Here is a 20,029-nt window from a genome sequence, read left to right on the forward strand (position 1 = left end):
ATTTTTAAAATTACGTTTTACTTTAGTTTGATTTGGAATTATGAGAATGATGTTGATTGCCAATCTTCCCCAAGACTTTTAGTTTTACTTTATTTTCTCAGTTGCAAAGAAACTCTTTTAGCCTTGTTTACAACTAATTACAAAAATTTATTTATTTACATACCAATGCCCTATGTGGTTAGTCGGGTGAAGTCGATGGTAAAGAGCTTATTTGACCAGCTGATTGTAACAGTTCGTTTCTAATTGATTACATTAGCTTATTCGTCAATTCATTAGTACAGATTGTAATAATCTTCTGGTAGAGGTTTGTAAGTTCATGTGACTTGCTACAAAGTGTAGCAGATTTCTTGTTTCCACACGAGCTTATTGGACTATACTTCGTCTAGTAACTTTACTAAATACCTGATAACAATATGCTCATTTGATATACTACTATCGTTTATTTTAATCTCATGTTAAAGTACGTATCAACATGAATTGTCACAAACAATGGATGAAATTATTATTGTTCAAAGCCTTTTTCATTTATTAGTAAGTAAAGTAGATCAATTCACATTAACCTTTTACATTGTATGCATAACTACAACCAACCCATAGACAATAATGACAAAACCCCTTACGATACAAAAATTACTCTCCTAGAGTATAAAACAGAGACGATAGAACAGCAGCTGAAGGTTATACGGAAATTTTTAAGATGTTAAATTCAACTGAAACAATTAGCCAAGAAAATAGAGTATCAGTGATCTAAACACCCGGTAGAATGTTGTCCCTGCAACAACCCCAGAAAAGAAACACACTACGAACAGTACAGCATCTTCAGGTTATGTCAACGCGCAACACTGCATCTTCTTTTCTAGACTTTCACCCAAAACAAAAAATACAGGATGACACTACAACACAAATTGCATCAACTTTGAAATAGAGAATCATATCATCAAAATTTCCTAATATGAGTTAGTCACCTAGAACTTGTGAAGCTACACCAACAGCAGTTCATGATTCACCATCCTGTAAAAATAATTTACGCGAGAAAGTTCAATTAACAGAATTCCCAATTTATCCATACAATACAATCAGCCAAAGCAATATTAGCTTATTTTGTGATTCAAACAGGTCTATTAAACACTTGTCTGGTGAATCTAAAATATGAAGGATATTCAACAGTCTTGCATCTTAGCAATCAAGATGAACACAGTGACACATATGGCTGTCCGATTTGTGAAGAGTATCCCTACGATGGTATTTAAAATATTACTACGCATCATATAATTCATTAATGCAGCATGTCAGACTGGACACAGGCAATTCCCCCCACCTAATTTCCTTTGAGTAAGAAGGTAAACATTTTTAATAAAAATAAATAAATAAATTCCTCTTTGGTCTGATTTTTGTTGTTCTTCCTATTTCCTTTTTTCTCTAAATTTCGTAATGGATTTTCCACTCTTTGCCCACCAAAACTCCTACCCCAACCTAATTGACCCCCAAAAAATCACTAATCTGCATAACGTTTAAAATTAACCTCATTTGCCTTGCCCCTATGACAAGTCAAACTAGGTTGCATAAAAGGAGGGACTATCAGTAAAATTTTAATAAGGGACCAACTTGTAGTTGTTTCCTCCAAAAAGGTAAGACATACACAAGTACACAATCATAGGTTCTGTTTATTTTAGAGTTAGCCACAGCACTATGGGAGTTCTAGAGTGAAAGTATGCAAGGTTTTCTCCATCCTAGTATTCTCTAGTGCGAGTTATCAAGACAAATCCAGTTTAACAGAAAAATCCACAGAAACTTAGCATTGCTCAAGCCAAAATCAATAACAATCTTAAGTCATTATATTTAAAAAAAAAATAAAAAAAAAATAAAAAAGGTTAATAGAAAATACCAGATCAAAACGAAAGAAAAATGGCTTGTGGATTTAAATATGTCCAGATACAATACATACCTTCATAAAGTTGGCCATAAGTGTGAAGCTCTGAACATTCCTCGTCCATATGCTTGTAAAGCATGAATTAGCAGGGCATATTTACATGAGGTTGCAAATTTTCCCGGCTGCTCCATATACTATTTAATTGCCCCAACCAACACAGCCTATTGTCTTACATGCCTGACTTTGGTCAATCAAAATAGATAGAACCTCATGATAGATCAAGCAGCCAGCATCAAAATATTACTGCTCATTTGATCAGAAGGGAGACTGACACAGCGGGCATGTTGACTTGTGGGAGGTTGAAAACCATTTATAGAGGCATGCAGCATGGAATTTGTGCTTGCAAGTCTTGCAAGCAAGACGCGGAAGACTGTGGTTGGTAGTATGAATCACACTGTAACAGATGGGGCACTCTTCAACTCCTTCAAATTCCTTGTCAAAGTTGCTCTTCCATATCCGTATAGCCTCAGCTAAAGCACCATTCTGAAATAAGCAACAAGTATAATGTCAATAAAGGGTCAGTTAGCCCCATCACTGCCTATAGAAACATGGAAGGTTTATAAAAATCAAAGATGTACGCATTACATATGATGATACACAAATTAAATAAACACTTTGGTATTCATCTCAACTTATGTAGGCAAGCTATATAAAATATCTTCTTTTGTCCTTTTATAAAATCTTTCCCAATATTATAATTACTTTCTTAATGTCTTTCATCACGTAGAACTGTAGAAGAAAATGGTGACCAGCAAGCTCATGTATTTCATAAAGATATGTTGTCAAGCATACACATTCTAGCATTTATCTGTTAAAGAAACGGAACAGTTCCAACTTCAAAAAATCGCCGAGCAGCTGTATAATTTTCAAATGATCAATGGGTAAAGAGATGGAGGCCATGCAACGTTACGAGTAGTTTTGTGTACCAAATTCATCTGCATTAAGCGTAAGGTATTCTTTTTGCAAAGTTATAAAGATGTAGATAATGTGTGCAATTATTGAATGAGTGTCAGTAACATATTGCACATATTTTCCTATCATAAACGCCCAACTCACTGTTTTTCCACAGTAAAGCTAGCAGAATATATAAGGACTGCCTCCTCTCTTTCAGATGTGAGCTCACGACTTTGGATAACTCATACTACCTCTGTTCTTATTAAGTTGCTACATTTTTTTTGACACTATTCACATAATCGATTTTAACTACCTTTTGTGATTTACACTAAAGGAAAAACATAGTCATGTAAAGATCTTGTTAGAATATTTTCATGTGTGTGTTTATTAATATCAAATCACTGCAAGTTTTGCTTATAGATGATTAAAGATATTAGTGATTGACATTGTACGTTAGCAAGTGCGGCTAAAGAAACGAACCAACTAAAAAAACGGAGGTAGATCATCAAAATAAGAACTTATGGTATTACCTGATTACGAACAAATGCCATCATGGATAACAGCCATTTTCTTTGCTTTACTTCACTTATGCCAAGACTCCTTGTACACTCCACATCCACAGACCTTAATGGGTAGGAAGCAGGAAGACGGATGACCAAATCCATACTGGTCTCATCCTTGGTATAGGTAGCAATGACTTCATTGGCTGATTTGCTTACACTAACAGCAAAACATTCGTCTACGAAATCAGATTTCTTTATCTGCATCATTAAAGGGAGAACAGAAATTAGAGATCGGCTTCACAACTCAATTAGAGAGGGTTATCATAGAGATGGGGAATTTGTTATGCATCACCTAAAAACCTCTAGATTAAAAACTTGGCAAAATCTGAGGAACTGAGTAAACATAGTCCATGAATTTAACAAGATACTGAAGATGCTAACCTGAGATAATTCATCTACCATCAAATGTGGGCTGCACCATGTTTTTGTGAAAGACTCAATTGCAGATGACGAATAACGATCACGTAAATCATTGAACCAAACCCGAACGTAAGCAGGGAGAACACGAAGCATTAAACCAAATATTGCAGCAGCAAGTGATGCCATTTTTTCTGGTCCAATAGGCCAAAGTGATTCTACTGCAAAGAGAATAGACCCCGTACTTATAGCACGTGTTGCCGAAGTTGCAATATTCACAAGCTCGGGTGGGGTTTCTAAGTCTCTCTTCTTTAAGCTATGTGCTGTACATAATTCAACAGGAATATGTTGGAAAAGACAGTCCAATATTGCTGAAGAAGCAGACTCCTCTATCTGTTGAACCAATTTCTCCCTATTGGAGGAAGAAGATGGTAAAGACACTAGATAGCTCAAAATTAGACACCAAGCAAGGAAAACATGCACCTGCACATTTGACATAGATGATATCAGATATTGTTATGGTTGGACAAGTTTTTAGCCACTAGGTAGTAAACAATAGGACCAAAAATCATTACTGAGAACAACCAGCCTTACCCTTTCTTGTGCTTCCAAATCCATACCTAGTACATCAAGTGGTAGTTTGTGTATCAGGCAATGTAGCCCCTCCCTCAGAGTAAAATTATTCTCGGAAGACAAATCAAGATCACGGGATTCGACATCAACAGTAGAACTTGATGAGTCTGAAATATGATCGTCCACCAAGGCCAAACTAGAGAATGGCTGACTTGAAAGGAGAACAAAAGAAGTAAGCTGCAAGACAGATACTGGTTTGGGGGAGAACAGGATGGCCATCAAAGAACTAACAGCACCTGTTCTTAGACCCCAAAGCTCAACTGCCTTAAAAGCTTGTTCTCTAGAATGTGTGGAGGACTTCAATGCAATCGAAGATACTAAATTCCAAAAGTGAGGATAAATATGATGGCTCCTTGCTATTATAGACAAACTCCGGCATGAAAGCAAACTTGAAATAGCTTCTGCAATACCAATTGAAAAAAATATCCGCAAAACACCCTCCTGGACCAGATCAATAGTTTGATGGCATACTTCAGTTTTTAAGACTGTTAACTTTTCAGCTTTTTCCAAAGCATTACATCCAACAAGCTCCATGACTAATGAAAATGCATAAAGGGCATTGGTTGCAATATTCATAAGAGATGTATCCAAATTCTGTATGATCTTCTTAAGCTTGCTTATCACAAGATCTAAGTTATCATCAGATTTATTTCCAGTTTCAAGATCCAAGCACTCAATAGCCTCCTCCATTGTTGTAACTACCAACTCTATCCAGTGCCTCAAGTTAGATAATACAAATTTCCAATCTTCTTCATCAAATTCCTCCCAACAGTACCCTACTGCAATAACCATCAAGCGTGAAAGCAGTAATGATACGACTGGCAGCTCATTAGTGACAAATAATGAGTTAGCATCATGCCTTTGCTTACGAAACACATCAAGTAAAATTTTTTGCTCCAAGGAACTCGCATCCAGTTTTAAATGACCTACATCAGCTGTTGTGCTTAAAGGATAGCATGACAGAACCAACTGGAACCATTCCTCCATCTCTGCAAGTACCCATAAAATGGTTTATCAGGCTAATCTAGATAGAAGAGAAGAAACAAAAGATAATATACAGTAGGTACCAAGAAATCGAAATTGTAAAATAGGATTATACAGAGACCAAATCCTAAATCCACCACCCTGTGACAGCCAGACAAGCTTGAAGAAAAATAAACAATTTTGCAATCTTTTCAATAGTTTAAAATGTGTACATGATGGTAAATGTTGAGTGACTCCAAAATCTATCAACTTACCTTCACCAGATGTCCATGAAATCAGGGACGGGAATGTCAGAGTCTTTTCGAGCCAGTCTTGAACAATAGTTTCTCTAAAAGAATCGGGCAAGGAATCTTTAACCAAATCACTGGATCCTTTATTATGGAACAAGAAGCGCGCAAGAACAGAAACCAGGGGTGGAAGAATCCTCAAACAGTTCATATTTGCTTCTTGACCTACATAAAGCTTGTTTAGAAGCAATTCCCAGAGCCCAACAGCTTTTTCTTGGTTCCATATGCCTTCATTCAATAGTGTAAAAAGTAAAGTCACCAGGGCTCTCAAAAAAGGCTCTTCAATATCATCGAGATCTTTACTTGAAGGTGGCCATGTATTGAAAAAACTCAACTGACTTTTTGTTCCGCATACAAGAGCACCCTCAAGCAAAATATTTACAGTGGAGTCAAATAAGCAAATTAGGCTACCATCACTTTCACTTTTAGCATGAGAGCTTAAAGAAGGCAAAAGAGTATCTAAAGCACTGCCATTAGGCCACTTCCAATTGCAAAGCATTTCAGCGACTACCCAAGCTCGGGAAAATTCATGCTGAGAAGAAACTAGCCCATTGCCTCCTCTCTCCTCTGCAGCTAAAGCTTGTAGATCAGAGCCAACAACCATTCTGTTAATACCCATTTCTGAGATAAGCTTGTCAACTAGAGCAACAAACACCTGGCTCTGCGAAATCTGCATGGAAAAAAAAATTCATATCGTGAATATCCCAGCTGCATACACAAATCCAGATATCCGTACTTGTGCCATAAGCTGCAGGAACGAAAAATTAAGACAACTGTGAAAGTATATGACAAGCATGTTTCTTAATAGTCAAGAAAAGGAACTTCGATTTCAGCATTGTTAGATTCATCAAGAGCTTACATTATAAACTAATTCATGTAAGTAGATTATTCACACTTTCTACATTCTTTAAAGTTTGCTACATTTCCCTAAAGTAGAAGTTTCATATAATTGCTACATACCCATTTTTGCCTTTTTGGTAATGTGTTCACTCTATCTCTCACACCACAATTTTCAAAGAATGAAGGGATAAAAAATTACAAGCATTGCAAAAATAAGTCCCATGAAAACAGTTTTCTCTGGTTGTCAAATACAATTTCCAGGGAATCACATGCAAAATACAAAAGCAATGCAACAAAGGTTCAAGATACATGTGCCTATTTTGATGGTCAAAAGGATGCTTTTGTTTATGAAGGAAGCCAAAGAACATAAGAATCAAGATTAGCCACCCTCCACCACACAAAATAAAACACACACATACACACTTTATTTTTTTATTTTACTTAGAAAAGCAACTTCCCATCTTATGACAAAAGCTGGTCAAATATGGAGATGGAGCTTCAATTTCCGTCGGAGTAAATTAACCAAACATTGTATCTTTCTCAATTCCATGGAACTAAAGTTCACATGTCAACTTATTGCAAAACAAAGAAAGCCTTACAAGCCTAAATGCTATAGAAGGCAATAGAAGATACATGAGTATTAATATAAGAGGAATATGTTCAAGGGCTCGGACCTAGAGAAGCTATTGCAAAACAGAATCTAACAATATTGTAACAATTGGCTCCTTGCATTTGTGCTACAGGGATGGCCCAGGAAAATGATATGCTGAGCTTACACCTAATAAGTTAATCCCTGTAGCATAAACCTATTCCATAACCAACATGATTCTCAATTTAGTATGTTTATTACCAGATCCCTCCTAGGCACCAAAATTTTGAGATACAATAAGAGATAAATAATATGGTCTGCACTTCATGATATCATAAATAATAATAGACTACAGATCTAAGGACTTGGTGAATACTTAATACACATAAATTAACTTGAAAAATAATACTAGAAAAATAGTGAATAAAGAACATTAGCTCATAGTATTCAGAATTTATAAGCAATATGGAGATTCCACTTACATGTATATCAGTTAAAACACCCTCGACTTTAAAGGCATGCTTTCTCTCATTATTACGGTTATCTGGAGTGACCCACAAAGGCCATGATTCATCATCGTTAAGAAGCAGCTCTACTAACTTCTGCTCCTCTAATTGGTTCAGACAAAGATGATTGCTAACTTCTATCATCCATTTGCAGCATAGAGATGTGATCATGCCAGCATCAAATACATCCTGCTCGAAAATGGCAGACCTAATGAACTGTATAAGAAAATTTCCTAGTGTCATCCGACTTTGTGACACAAGGCTTCTCCAAAATTGTTTACTCGTACTTGTACGGAAAGCATGCATCACTTTACCAAACTCTTGCCTGGGCATGATACTTTTCGCCGAAGCACCATTGTGCTTGGTGTCTGATGCTCTTGACACATCATATTCCCAATCAATCACAAAGATAATGCCTCCAATACCAAGAAGCAACTCACTTTCCTCGCAATATGATTTCAAGCTAAAAAGGGTACTTCTGAGAACTTCTAGAGAAGTGTAAGCCATCCTAACCACGTCTGCAGAATTTTGAATCTGTGATGTAGTGGACTTCATAAGAGAACAAGAAATAGAACCAAATTTCCTTACACAAGCAAAAGGAGACTCCATAGCATAAGCTACAAGCTTTCCAAATGCTTCTGTGTATATCTGAACGACGGCATTCTTAGACAGAAAAGAAGTATCATCCTCCTCTGATGTACCACCAAGTACAGCCCTGAGACATACAAAAACAAGTCAGAGATAGCATAAAACAAGCACCAGAACTATAAGTTTTAACACACACTACTAGTTTATATGAACGTAATGTATCAAGAATTTTTGCCAAATTCAATCGATAATAATACTAATAATATAATAATAATAATAAATAAATAAAAAGCATGGCAATGTACAGAATATTATCCTCATAAATTAATAATAGCTTGATAAAACCAAACTAGGGAGTGAAGAAACTGTTGGCCACCGACCAGTGTATAGAGGAAAAAACAGGAGATGGGCCATACCGTATAAACTGCAAATCAGAATCTGCAGAGGTTGGAGCATTCTGCATCATAGTAACAGCAATTGAATCCAGCAGTTCATGTCGCCAATTTGAAATATGAGAGATTGGATCATCACCAAGTTTTGACAGCCTTTTTGTCAGCTTCCTAGCCTTTTCAATAAGAATTGAAAACCTTTCAATATGGGACGATGCAGAATGGTACATATTGGTAGCATATGTGATAATAATGTTCCACTGCTGTTTAAAACATTTATTATCCAGTAATGCAAGCAAAAGATCCAAGCGAGCATCCATGGCACTCTCACTTTCACTGAAACACCAAGAGACAAATGTCTCCTCAAAAACTCTCAGAAACTTGCTTGCTTCTCTATCATCCTGACCAGTGGCACTGCCATCAACAATTCCTTCAGTTGGAACAAGTCTCAATACTATTTTCCTTGGCCCAAAGATTGAAACCACAACTGAGAGAAACTTAACCACCTCAACAGATTCCTGATTTCAAAAGCACAATAACGGATCATGAGCAAAAGCTGCTAAACCATATGATACCTTGAACAAATTTCTCTAAAAAGCTCCCACAAAAGGGTCAATAAATATGACATTACTCATTAGCCTATTACAATGCAAAGAAGTTGTTTCATAAAAGTACAGACTGAAAAGATATAAAAAACACAAAATCAATAGTTGACAGATATCTGGATCAATGTATGCAATCTACGATAAAATAACTTGCAACGTGAAACAACTCATGTCTAATCTTCATCTCTAGAACAGAGTGACAATTATCCAGCCATCATCTAGAAAATATTGACCAGAAGTTATTAGTAGAATTATTCGTTACTATATTTTTGTGTGAGTGTGAGTGTGGGGGGAGGGTGGTTGCACACTGCACAGTGAAATAAAGTAATCACTTGTACAAAAAATAACCAGACTTGTTGCCAAGAGGGAAAAAATAATTTACTATGCAGCATCAGCTATTGAAACAATTCTTTTGCAGTCTTCTTAATATCTAGTTTTCTACAACTGTCTGAAGATTCTAAGTATCGGCACCCAAAATAATTCAAACATTTGACTTATCTGCATCAGATCCTTCAAGGCCTAGCTGGCCAATCCCTACAATATGCCACATCAACTGTAGAAACATTTTTTTTTTTCATACCCCTATGATGCCAATTATCGTTAAGTATTCTCAGTTGACAAAAAAAAAAAAAAAAAAAAAAAAAAAGGAAAAAAAAGAAGGTCTAGCACTCACTGCATCAGATCTTTAAGAGAAAATTCTACAACCAACCTGAACAACCTTTAATCCCCTATCCAAATCATTACATAAGCCTTTTGAACTTCTACCGCAATTGGAAAAGGCAAGTGAATTTGGCCAGGAGAGAACAATGAGAACTCTTGCATCAGGGTCTCAAATTCAATATCACTGATGAAACATAAGGTGTAGCAAAGTTGCACTTCATTTTCTTATTTTAATAAAAAAATAATAATAAAAAAAAATTATTTGTAATAGCTTAGTAGCAAATATAGAGTACAAAACAGGTAATGTTGTCCTCCCACATAAGCAAAGATTACACTTTGAATCATTTTTTTGGGTTTCTGCAACTACAACTACATATCTTGCAAAAGCCCATTCCTGCTCGCTCAGAATGATTTTAAATAAGTTTATTCTATCCCACAACTAACCACGTAAGCTGGTCTCAAAGGGATAAGCACACTAAACTACAACCAAATGCATCGTAAGATTGCCATAAAAACATAGCTCCATAGCAAGCTTTTTTGTTTGGCCCCTCCAAACCCACAACAAAACATAATTGTAACAAGTCCAACACAATAAGAGTCATGAAATAGAAGCCAACATGGAACTTACATGGGATATAATCAATGGAAGAGACCTTTCCAGCATAGGCCCAACTAGATAATCCAAGAGCCAACTTTCATTTCTTAAAACTGCATACTTCTCCACCAACATCAAAAATTTTATGGCTCTTCCTATGTTCCCAGAAGCTTCCTTTACATGCTCTGTTTGCTGAAATGTCTCAAGGCAGCAGCCCTGAAATGCTTCACAAAATGGATTGAGCAGTTTGCATTCCAAAGAGTAGATAGCAGAAAGGACATCAATTATGCAGCACCCCAGATCATGCAACTGCCCTTTTTTAACCTCCAGTTGACTTTTGTCTAACAATCTAGAGGTCTCTGAAAGAGCATCTCCATCAATACTGGAAGTGCTGACATCTTCATGCCTTGCCTCAGAGTAGACCAAGAAATCGTGCCACAATAACTTCACAAGTACATTATCAACAAGAGACATACGGAAATTGTATATTGCATCGTCTCCACTACAATATCTGGCAAGAATAGAAAAGAATATATAAGACACTAAAAGAATCTGGACAAGAATTGCATATCCAAGGAACCTTCATGCCAATTACTTCCCCTGCATTCCCCGAATGAATTTCCCATTTCTAATATTTGGGTCAAACTTTTGACCGTAAATTCCCGTTAATCTATAAGAGATTAATATTTATGTGGGATCTTGTTGGATTCGTCACGTTTATTTTATTAATATCAAGTTTTTATAATTTTTACTCGCATGGAAATGGAGATATAGACGTTTTAAGACACGTCTTGGAGACCGTGAAAAGTCAAATGGGAAAATCATTCGGGGACGGAGGGAGTACTCCATATTAGATAATGATATAACAGTTCATATTCATAAGTAACATATACCTAACATCCTTCTAATTTCCTAAACTTAGCCTTGTGGAGCCACATGAAGGCACCAGGTTTTAAACAACCAGAAGAATACCATGAAATTGTCAACCCAGCCAACAGATCTACCTAGCATCTTATATGGGAGCTGCATCAGAAGGTTAGGAGGCGGCAGAAAACATTCTTTCACCCACACAATCCCTCTCCCGCATCTCTCTCCCATGAGTCCTAAGCAGAGCAAGAATAAAACTGTCCACTTATATAAAATTGCAAATACTTACCATAAGATACTTTCACGGAACCCTCTCTGATGTTGCAACACTCATCTCCAAGATATACAAGCAAAATACAAGCAGAAAACACCATACAGTTAACGAATAATCTAATTTTTGGAATGACATTATCTAAAAAACCTTGCTCTTTTTGAGGGAAGGAAAAGGAAAGGTAGGCTCCTGTTGCCAGGCACCCTGCACCCATATATGTTCCCATTGCCCCACTTTTTCTCCCTCCCTCCAACAATAATCTATATATCCTTTATTTGGTCATCCTCACTTTCTTAAATTTGTATGAATTGGATAGAACCAGAGGTACAAAACTGCTGGATCATTTTTATATTTCAACTCATTTTACGACACCAAATACATTCAATTCCACAAGCCCTATAGTATTTCATTGTTTCTTTCTACCATATCCTAAATTGATCTTATATGTGATCGCAAATCCCAAGTTTCTCTTTGAAGCACAGATTGAATTGTATTAAAGTCTGCCACAATATTTGACACCACCCAGAGCCTGGCCGCCTGTATTACCTTTATGTGTGCATCTAGTGTTTGAAGGAAGATATCTGGAGTTCAAAGGAAGACAAAACTTGCACCTAAGGTTTTTTTCCCCCTTCTGTGGTGAGGATTTAGTCAAGAAGTACCCGCCAAGGGAGTGAATTCAAATACTAAAAGGATTTGAACATGAGGAGAAAGAAAGGCAGGTTTGAATGTTAACAAGACTGGCTTCCTAATATAAAGCACATAATTCAAATATGTAAAAGTCATCATTTCTTTATTCTTTCCTATTTTTTGACTTTTATTGATACAAGTTCAGAGCTACAAAACATTTGGAAACAAACTACAGAAACCAGAAGCACAAAACCTCTCAGATGCAACCCAAGTGCTTTGTGAATATAAAAGTTCCTTTATCTGAAAGTTTAACAGTACTCAAAAACATGGTGGCTACACACTTCTGCGCTTTATAGGTTATACCCCTCCAACAATGCAGTAATCCAATAATGACAAACTAAAAGCTAAAGACCTCCTACACATTTGTTTTATATCATATAAAAATACATACCTTCCACAATTATGCAAGACCCAAAGGAGACATTCTTTAAGGGCCACAAAAAATGCCAGGCGATCAGCATTACTAGGGTGAGATGCATTCCTTCCTGCCCATAGGTTTTGGAAGAAGTCAACAAAGTACTTCTGTCCCCCAGTTACCTCAGCTGGCAAAGCATCTAGGAGAAGTACCAAAGCAGGGTATGACACCTGCTGTGATCCACAGCATCCATTTTTCAGGAACTGCCAAAAGCGATTTGAAAAGATTTTTTGAAAGTTAATATATGACCAACTCCCAGAAAATCTTCTGGTAAACAGCAAAAACGTTTCCCACAACGCTGTATGACAAGATGGGTCCTTTTCTTGGAAGGCACCAAGTATTGCAGTAGCAAGACCTTTAACATCTTCTTCACTAAAAACTTCACATATATTCTTGACGAAACTTCTGAGTACTGCATATGTAGCTGAGCGAACAGCAGGGCTCTCAGATTTAAGAAAGTCCAGAAAATAATGATGAGACACAAACAAAGTCTTGGCAGAAGAAATAGCCATATCTCGAGCTTTTGATACCTTTGTTGATTGAATGTTTGAGTCTTCAATAGCAGGTTTCTCTGATTGAACACCAACCAATACATCTAGTAGTGTAGCAAGAGCTAGTAATGATGACGATATAACCTGATAGTCAACGGAAGCAAGAAACAAGGCAGATGGACAATGTTATTAATGATTTCGAAATAAAAAGAAAAGACAACGAAGAAGAATCCAGGCAATAACATATGCAGGCAATACAGAAAAATAAAGCTAAATGAAAGTCAAATGCATGCAACAAAGCTATTTGAACCAAACTAAAGTCAAATGCATTCAAACAAAGCTAATTGAATCAAATGAAAGTCAAATGCATTCAACAAAGCTAATTGAAATTGAAGGCTATAATGTATGTAATGCATAGAGCATATACAATCATTCTATATAACATCTTAAGTTACTGTCCTTTTGATCCAACAAATAGTTACCATCCAAAACAAACTCATAATAATGTAAGTACATACAGTTATGAAGTATCAGTTGCCATCAAATAAATAACAGCTGACAAGCACATACCCTTTGGTGCATATCTGCTAACTCATCTGAAGCGGCAGCAAGATCAGCCATACCCTGCTGTGTAAGCTTTAAATTTTCTTCCAAATACTCAAATACCTCAGAAGCGCAAAATATCAGTGCCTCTAGTCTTTTCTCCTGGGTTGGAAAGGCAGCCTGTTTCCATAACAAAATGATATCAGGTTTTAGCCTGTGTCCAACTGAATTATAGTCATGCTTACCAGGTAACACGCATACAAACTAAATTGTAGATATTTTTAAGATTAATTAAAACTAAAGATAAAGTTTGACATACATACATGCAAAAAAATAAGAAATACATACTTCCTCTGTTTTTTTATAGTTGCAACACTTCTCTTTTCACGCTTGCCGATGCATGATTTCAATCGTTAATATCTTTAATTACCAATATGTAAAAATTAAAAACATTTGATATTAAAATAGTATAAATCGAGACGAATCTAACAAGATCCCACATGACTCAAAGCTAGTCAAAGTGAAACACATGAATAGTGTAAAAGTCAAACTGTTGCAACTATAAAAAAAAGAAGGAAGTATATACAATGCATAGAACATGAATAGCTATTTAACATTATCCTTCTGAAACAGGAGCAACAGTTATCATAGAACAAATGGTGAATTACTCAGTGTTACAACAGTCAAAGTCAGCTGGAAATGGCCATACCAAACGGATTTAAGTATGTAGTCCAGCTCGGCTCGATTAAGCCCAAATTAAGCTCATTTTTTTGAACAATGAATATTTATAAGTAAACATACCAGGGTTTCAAACTTAGTTTCAATTTATTCATGGAGATCAATGCATCAAAATTATCGTGTCTCAAAAATAGGTCCTCAGTCCCCTCGACAACGTTAATTTCTAGATAAAGTTTTTGCTAGCTAATTTCACAAAATTTCACAATAATATAACGTAGGAGTCAATCAACAAAATGCATTATCATCAAGTATGACACTCAAGAAGCAAGTCATTTTCCAATCGTGAATCCTACTAGTTAAAAATTTTACTACAAACCTGTAGTGATCGCTTCGCAGCTTGAGAAACTTCAGAAACAGAATCGAACTGAGCAAACCACCATGGTCCCATCAAAGACTTAAGATGCAGAGCCAAATCCCGTCTGCAGAAAGGGAGTAAATTGTTATTCTCACCTAAAGCCTTTTATCAGCCTCTGATGCCTAGACATCGACAATCAGGCATTGGGTAACAATCAAGTTAATTAATTCATTCTCCTTCCATAGGAGCAGAAAAAACCAATAAAGCAATTTCAATATAACTTGAAGCATGTGTTTCTTTATTAGCCCTTCTCTGTGTCTTCCCCTTCTCTTTCTAAATGACTAAAAAAGTTGAAACCAAAGAACAATACAAAAGTCATGTCTGAAAGAAACAAGGACTAACCCAGCAGCAGAAACAAGGCTCGTCATAGTGTCATGAGTTGCCCGTCGAACTTCTCTGTTGTAGTCCATCAAAAGCCTCCTGTATTCAAAACCCTGAATAACAAGGTACAGGTCAGGAAGAAGTAAAAATTGACCGGCATCAAACTTTCAGGATTATTACAAATAGAACTAAGCCAAATTGTATATATACCAGCTTTATATCACAAAGCTACATTGCCTTGAACTCTCACCACTGTCATAAGGTTGACCTTCATCATTTAAACAAAAACCAAATCTCAATGACTACTTTGGCCAAACCAAGTGACAAACACACCCCACACCTCCCTAAAACTATAACTAAGTTAAACAAAAACAGAAGTATGTAAGCAACATAGACTTAATTAAGGAATGAATTGAAAAACAATGAACAAGCTAAGCTGGTGGAAGATGTTCAGGTTCAAGAAGTGATCTAAGCAAAGTATTAGGACACAGAAAAGCAAATGAATGGAGAACACATACCCACTGTGGAATTATTGGTAATACATCCTTCCCAGACTTGTTCTTCAGTAAGGCTGATAAAGAATTTAATGCTTTTATCTGCATAAACAAAGGCAAATTAGAACATAGAAGTCTAAATCAAGACGCAAAAACTTTAATCAAATAGTTTTCAGCTCAAGCATAATTGGGTAGTGACAAGAAATTTGTCTCAGCTGTTAAAAAAGACGGGATATCTTCAAAGAGAGCAACCCAGAAAACATTTTCACACATATGTAAAATCAGGTCTCCACTATACTAACTGGCAGAGGTCCATGATAGCTATTTTCTGGTGGTCATTCTTTCGTAGCGGAAACAATCAGAATGAGGGAACTAACAGGAATTCAGAGATATCAACTCAGCCATGATCAAAGAGTAAAAGGAATAGTTCTTAAATGAAGGTCTACAATCTCATTTGAAATTAGAAGGTATGTGTGAAAACCACACATATTTTCCAGGCTTCCTATAAAAATAGAAACAATGAAGATGATAGATCCATTTAGGACAAAGCTAAGATTTTTGGAAAGCATAGAAGATCAGCATGTGATACAAAAAATAAACAGATGCATTATGTAAACCATGCACTGACAAAGGCACAACAGAAAACCTCAGGTAAATCTATAATTTTGAATTCATTATGCCTAAAAGTGATCACTGCATTTCTATAAATCACCATACACTTAATATATTGGGAAAGAAAAAAAAAAAGAAGAAAGAAAATTAACTTGTCAAGGACAGTAAAAAAACAAAGAGGACCAGTGTTCAATCTATTCATTAATTTAAATTTAATAGCATAATATACAAGACCAAGCAATGAATGTTTTCACGATAAAGCAAGCATTAGGTTAGTAGGTTATGGCTTCTGCATGTTAGCCAGTTTATGTCACAGCAGTGGGAAAGAAATACTGCAAAAAGATATCATAAAGTCATTAGGTGTAGACAATAACTTGGACCAAACAAGTGCATATGTTCCAAATCTAACAGAAAATCCAAAGAACTGCATTCGAAAATATTGAACATGCCATCACATAAAAATTTACACCCCAGAAGTAGGCACAGTAAGCAATTATCATGTTTTGCCCAAATTCCAAACAACTAAACCAAACTCTAAAATTGGCAAAGTTCACAATTGCTCAGGGAATCAGCATGATCAAATCCCTAATCAGACTAATTTGCAACATTAGTAGTTTCAGTGTTAGCTCTCAGATGACAGCAGTAACATGTCAATTTTAGTTATCAACATCCAACTAGAATTCGATCGTAATTACCTTTGTGACGGGATCTTTTCGAGCAAGTCTTTTCAAGTATTGTACCATCTCACCATCAACACCCTACATTCAAACACCACAAATATCTCAATACCACAAACCACAACTACATAAACCCAAATAAACAAATTCAAACACAAACTCTTTCCCACTAAAACATTAGGCATTCTACTAACACCCACAACAATTCAATAATCATAACATGAAATCAAAAACAGCAATAACAACATCACGAACTACTAAAAAAAAAAAACCGAAAATTATACCGCGAAAGAAGTGGATTCATCTCCATGTACAGAATCAACCCGGGAACTCCCCACATAACCTCCAAAACCAATTGGGGCAGAACCCGTAGGCACCAACGAAGCAGCAAGACTGAAAATTTTACAACAAAAATTGATTACAAACCTCCAAATTAGAGAAACCCATCAACAAATTAGGAGTAAATATACCCAATTCAGAATAATTATGGAGAAATCAGAAAGAATGAACAAAGAATTTGATGGATTTTACCTGCTGCTAGAAGCACGAGCTTTGGTTCTAGCACTTTCACCCTTTTGTTTTCCCATCGATTTTCTCTCTCCTCGCAAACTCTAGCTTCTGCGGCCGTGTTTGTGGGTGTTAATACGGCGTTTTTAGGTGTTTATTGCGGTGGTTTTGGGTGTTGCTGGAGGTGGCGCGATGGTATGCCGCCTTTGCTGCCGTCGGAAGAAAGTTGGAAGGTCTTTTAAAGTTTCTCCATTCACTTATAGCTGGAGATATGTCAAACAAATAGAGTTTTTTTTTTTTTTATTATTTATTTATTTATTTATTTAATTAATTTTTTACAAAGATTACTAACAATGAAACGAACAAAACCACAAACACTATCTAAAAAGACCAGCAAAGGATATGGTGGTCGCGAGCACGAACAGCCAACTAATGTGCAGGAGCAACCCAACTCTGAGGCACCTTTCAAAGCCGAATGGCGGAAAAGCGGGGGAGAATCTCCTAAAACAACCACAAACAAGAAATATCAGTAGAGCTAGAATGCTGAAACATGGAGACCGGAGCAGCACAATCCGTATAGATGAGAAGACGAAGAAACAGTTCGAAGATCCCACAAACAAGCTTGTAACTCCGCCTGTAGAGCAGTCGCAACGCGATTAGCCCTTGCTCTACCTCCAAGAACCGTATTCGAAAAAAACCTCTCGAAAAATCCAATCGGCGCCTACACGGTTATCCTAGCAAAACCAAGCACCGTAAAAAATCAGACAATGATTGAGATGATCGGAGGCCCCCTTGCAAACACAAAGGCACCAACTCATGATGCGGAGTAGGATATCATCTGTCCAAAGATAAGAGATGTTGTTAAAAATCTCGAGCTTGGACGACCCGAGTGGTCCATTCCTGTGAAAGATGATGAATCAAAGAAGGAGACCACACCACTTGCCAGAAAATATAGGGATTTCGCGCATGCCAAATAGCTCAGAGGAAGGAGACGGAAGACACCAGACCAACAAAATCCTTAGACTGCCTATAAAACGAAACCACAGCCACCACCCAGTCAGGAAATGGAAGAGAACCTAGCAAACTACCATTGAGTGTCAAAAGGGTTGGATTCCAAAGAGGATGAATAAAGGGATAGTCGCAGAAAAGATGTGAGGTTGTCTCGAGGTTGGTGTGACAGAAAATACACACTGGATTAACCGTAAGACCCTTAGAAAATAAAGTTGCCAGCAAGGGTAAAGCATCATGGAGTAACTTCCAACTAAACATCTTAAATCGAGGAAGAAGAGGGAGACCCCAGAAACATTTCCACCACGGAGCAGGAGCTGGAGTAATGACAATCGAAACGACAGATTGTCGAACTAGCAAAGAGTAGGCCGATTTAGTAGAAAAACGACCATCCCTAGAAAACTTCCAGTAAACAAAATCATCCATGGCTCGGTGAGGCCTTTCTAGCTCCAGAATGCGCTGAGCCGAAGGACTATCAAAGAGCCAATGAATCTTAGATGTGTCCCACACGCCGGGACGCGGAATAATAATAGAAGAAATGTGAATCGGCACCTCCAACTTAGACACAGAAGGCTAAAACTCAAACCTCCAGGATCCCAATCATCATCAAGGATCCGAACTCGGGAACCCGAACCCACCTTCCAAGCTAAACCCTTGTTCAAGGCAGGCTGCCCTTCCATTAAGCCTCGACAATGTAATCCCCCATGTTTTTAAAGTAAATTATAATATATTTCCTTATTATTTATACAAATATTTTATTTTGATTTCAATATATACATTACTTTATGCAAAATTTATTTGAACTTTATTAAATGAATAAGCTTTATTTTAAATTAAAATATTAACCATGGTTTGACAATAATGTTATAATATTAGTAGCCCAAATTTAAGTGAATGGAGCCTATTTTTAACCTAAACCAACATATTGTGGCCGAAAGACAAGTCATAACCTTATTAGGATTAGAATAAGAGCTCAAACACAAGCCCATACACTTATATAAACCTCAAAACCCTCAATATTCCCCCCCCCCCTCATTCACGTTATTTTGCTTCCACTGCTTTCCCCTACTGCTTCACGATTTCACAAAAAAAAAAAAAAAAAAAAAAATCGCCGCTGGTTATTGCTGTTGCTCAGCCACCGCCACCCACACTGCCATCGCCGACCACCGCAACTTCACCCGCACACCACCGGCGACCCAATTCGCCCCTTTCTCTCTCCCTCCTTCCTTCTTTCTTTTCTTTTGTTGAATTGATTCAAGTTTCAATCTTTATTTAGTTTTTGTTCTTAGTTGTTATTATTATAATTTGATTATACATATGAATTGCAAAAGATTACAAATTTTTGAACTTTTGCTATGTTTAATTTAATGACAAAAATTTCAGATTTAGTTTAACTAAGAATTAAGGGTTTAAATGTATGTTGATTTTTCATGGTTTTAGGGTTTAAAACGTGTTGATTAAGTTATCTAATTATATTGTGTCTAAATTATGTTAAAGCATAATTATTTTGATTATATATAAAATTTCATATTAATTAAAGTTTCAATTTTAAGTTTAAATTGTATTAATTTCATATTTTGATGTTCCTAATCTCATAAAACAATGATTGTGAGTATTTTATGA

The 20,029-nt window shown here is 36.4% G+C and overlaps 1 protein-coding gene across 2 annotated transcripts; it reads right to left on the bottom strand.

Annotated features, from left to right (window-relative positions):
• Positions 1 to 505: 505 nt before the first annotated feature.
• LOC110721835 (E3 ubiquitin-protein ligase listerin-like) lies at positions 506 to 17,844 on the bottom strand. Of its 2 annotated transcripts, XM_021901035.1 has the most exons (17): positions 17,423 to 17,844; positions 17,176 to 17,284; positions 16,910 to 16,972; positions 15,627 to 15,704; positions 15,130 to 15,221; positions 14,749 to 14,851; positions 13,722 to 13,874; positions 12,637 to 13,295; positions 10,454 to 10,931; positions 8,588 to 9,078; positions 7,560 to 8,298; positions 5,616 to 6,318; positions 4,339 to 5,366; positions 3,769 to 4,227; positions 3,355 to 3,585; positions 1,946 to 2,413; positions 506 to 1,011 (listed from the first exon to the last, which is right to left on the bottom strand). In XM_021901035.1, the coding sequence occupies exons 1-16, from the start codon at positions 17,476 to 17,478 to the stop codon at positions 2,186 to 2,188; spliced, it is 5,670 nt and encodes a 1,889-aa protein (XP_021756727.1). In that variant the 5' UTR covers positions 17,479 to 17,844; the 3' UTR covers positions 506 to 1,011; positions 1,946 to 2,185. The 2 variants fall into 2 exon arrangements, with proteins under 2 accessions (XP_021756727.1, XP_021756728.1); XM_021901036.1 differs by lacking the exons at positions 16,910 to 16,972; positions 17,176 to 17,284; positions 17,423 to 17,844 and adding an exon at positions 15,319 to 15,376 and having other exon boundaries at positions 15,627 to 15,701.
• Between the last annotated feature and the right edge of the window lie 2,185 nt (positions 17,845 to 20,029).

Source organism: Chenopodium quinoa, unplaced genomic scaffold (assembly GCF_001683475.1).
Source record: "Chenopodium quinoa cultivar QQ74 unplaced genomic scaffold, ASM168347v1, whole genome shotgun sequence".
Taxonomy (NCBI): domain Eukaryota; kingdom Viridiplantae; phylum Streptophyta; class Magnoliopsida; order Caryophyllales; family Amaranthaceae; genus Chenopodium; species Chenopodium quinoa.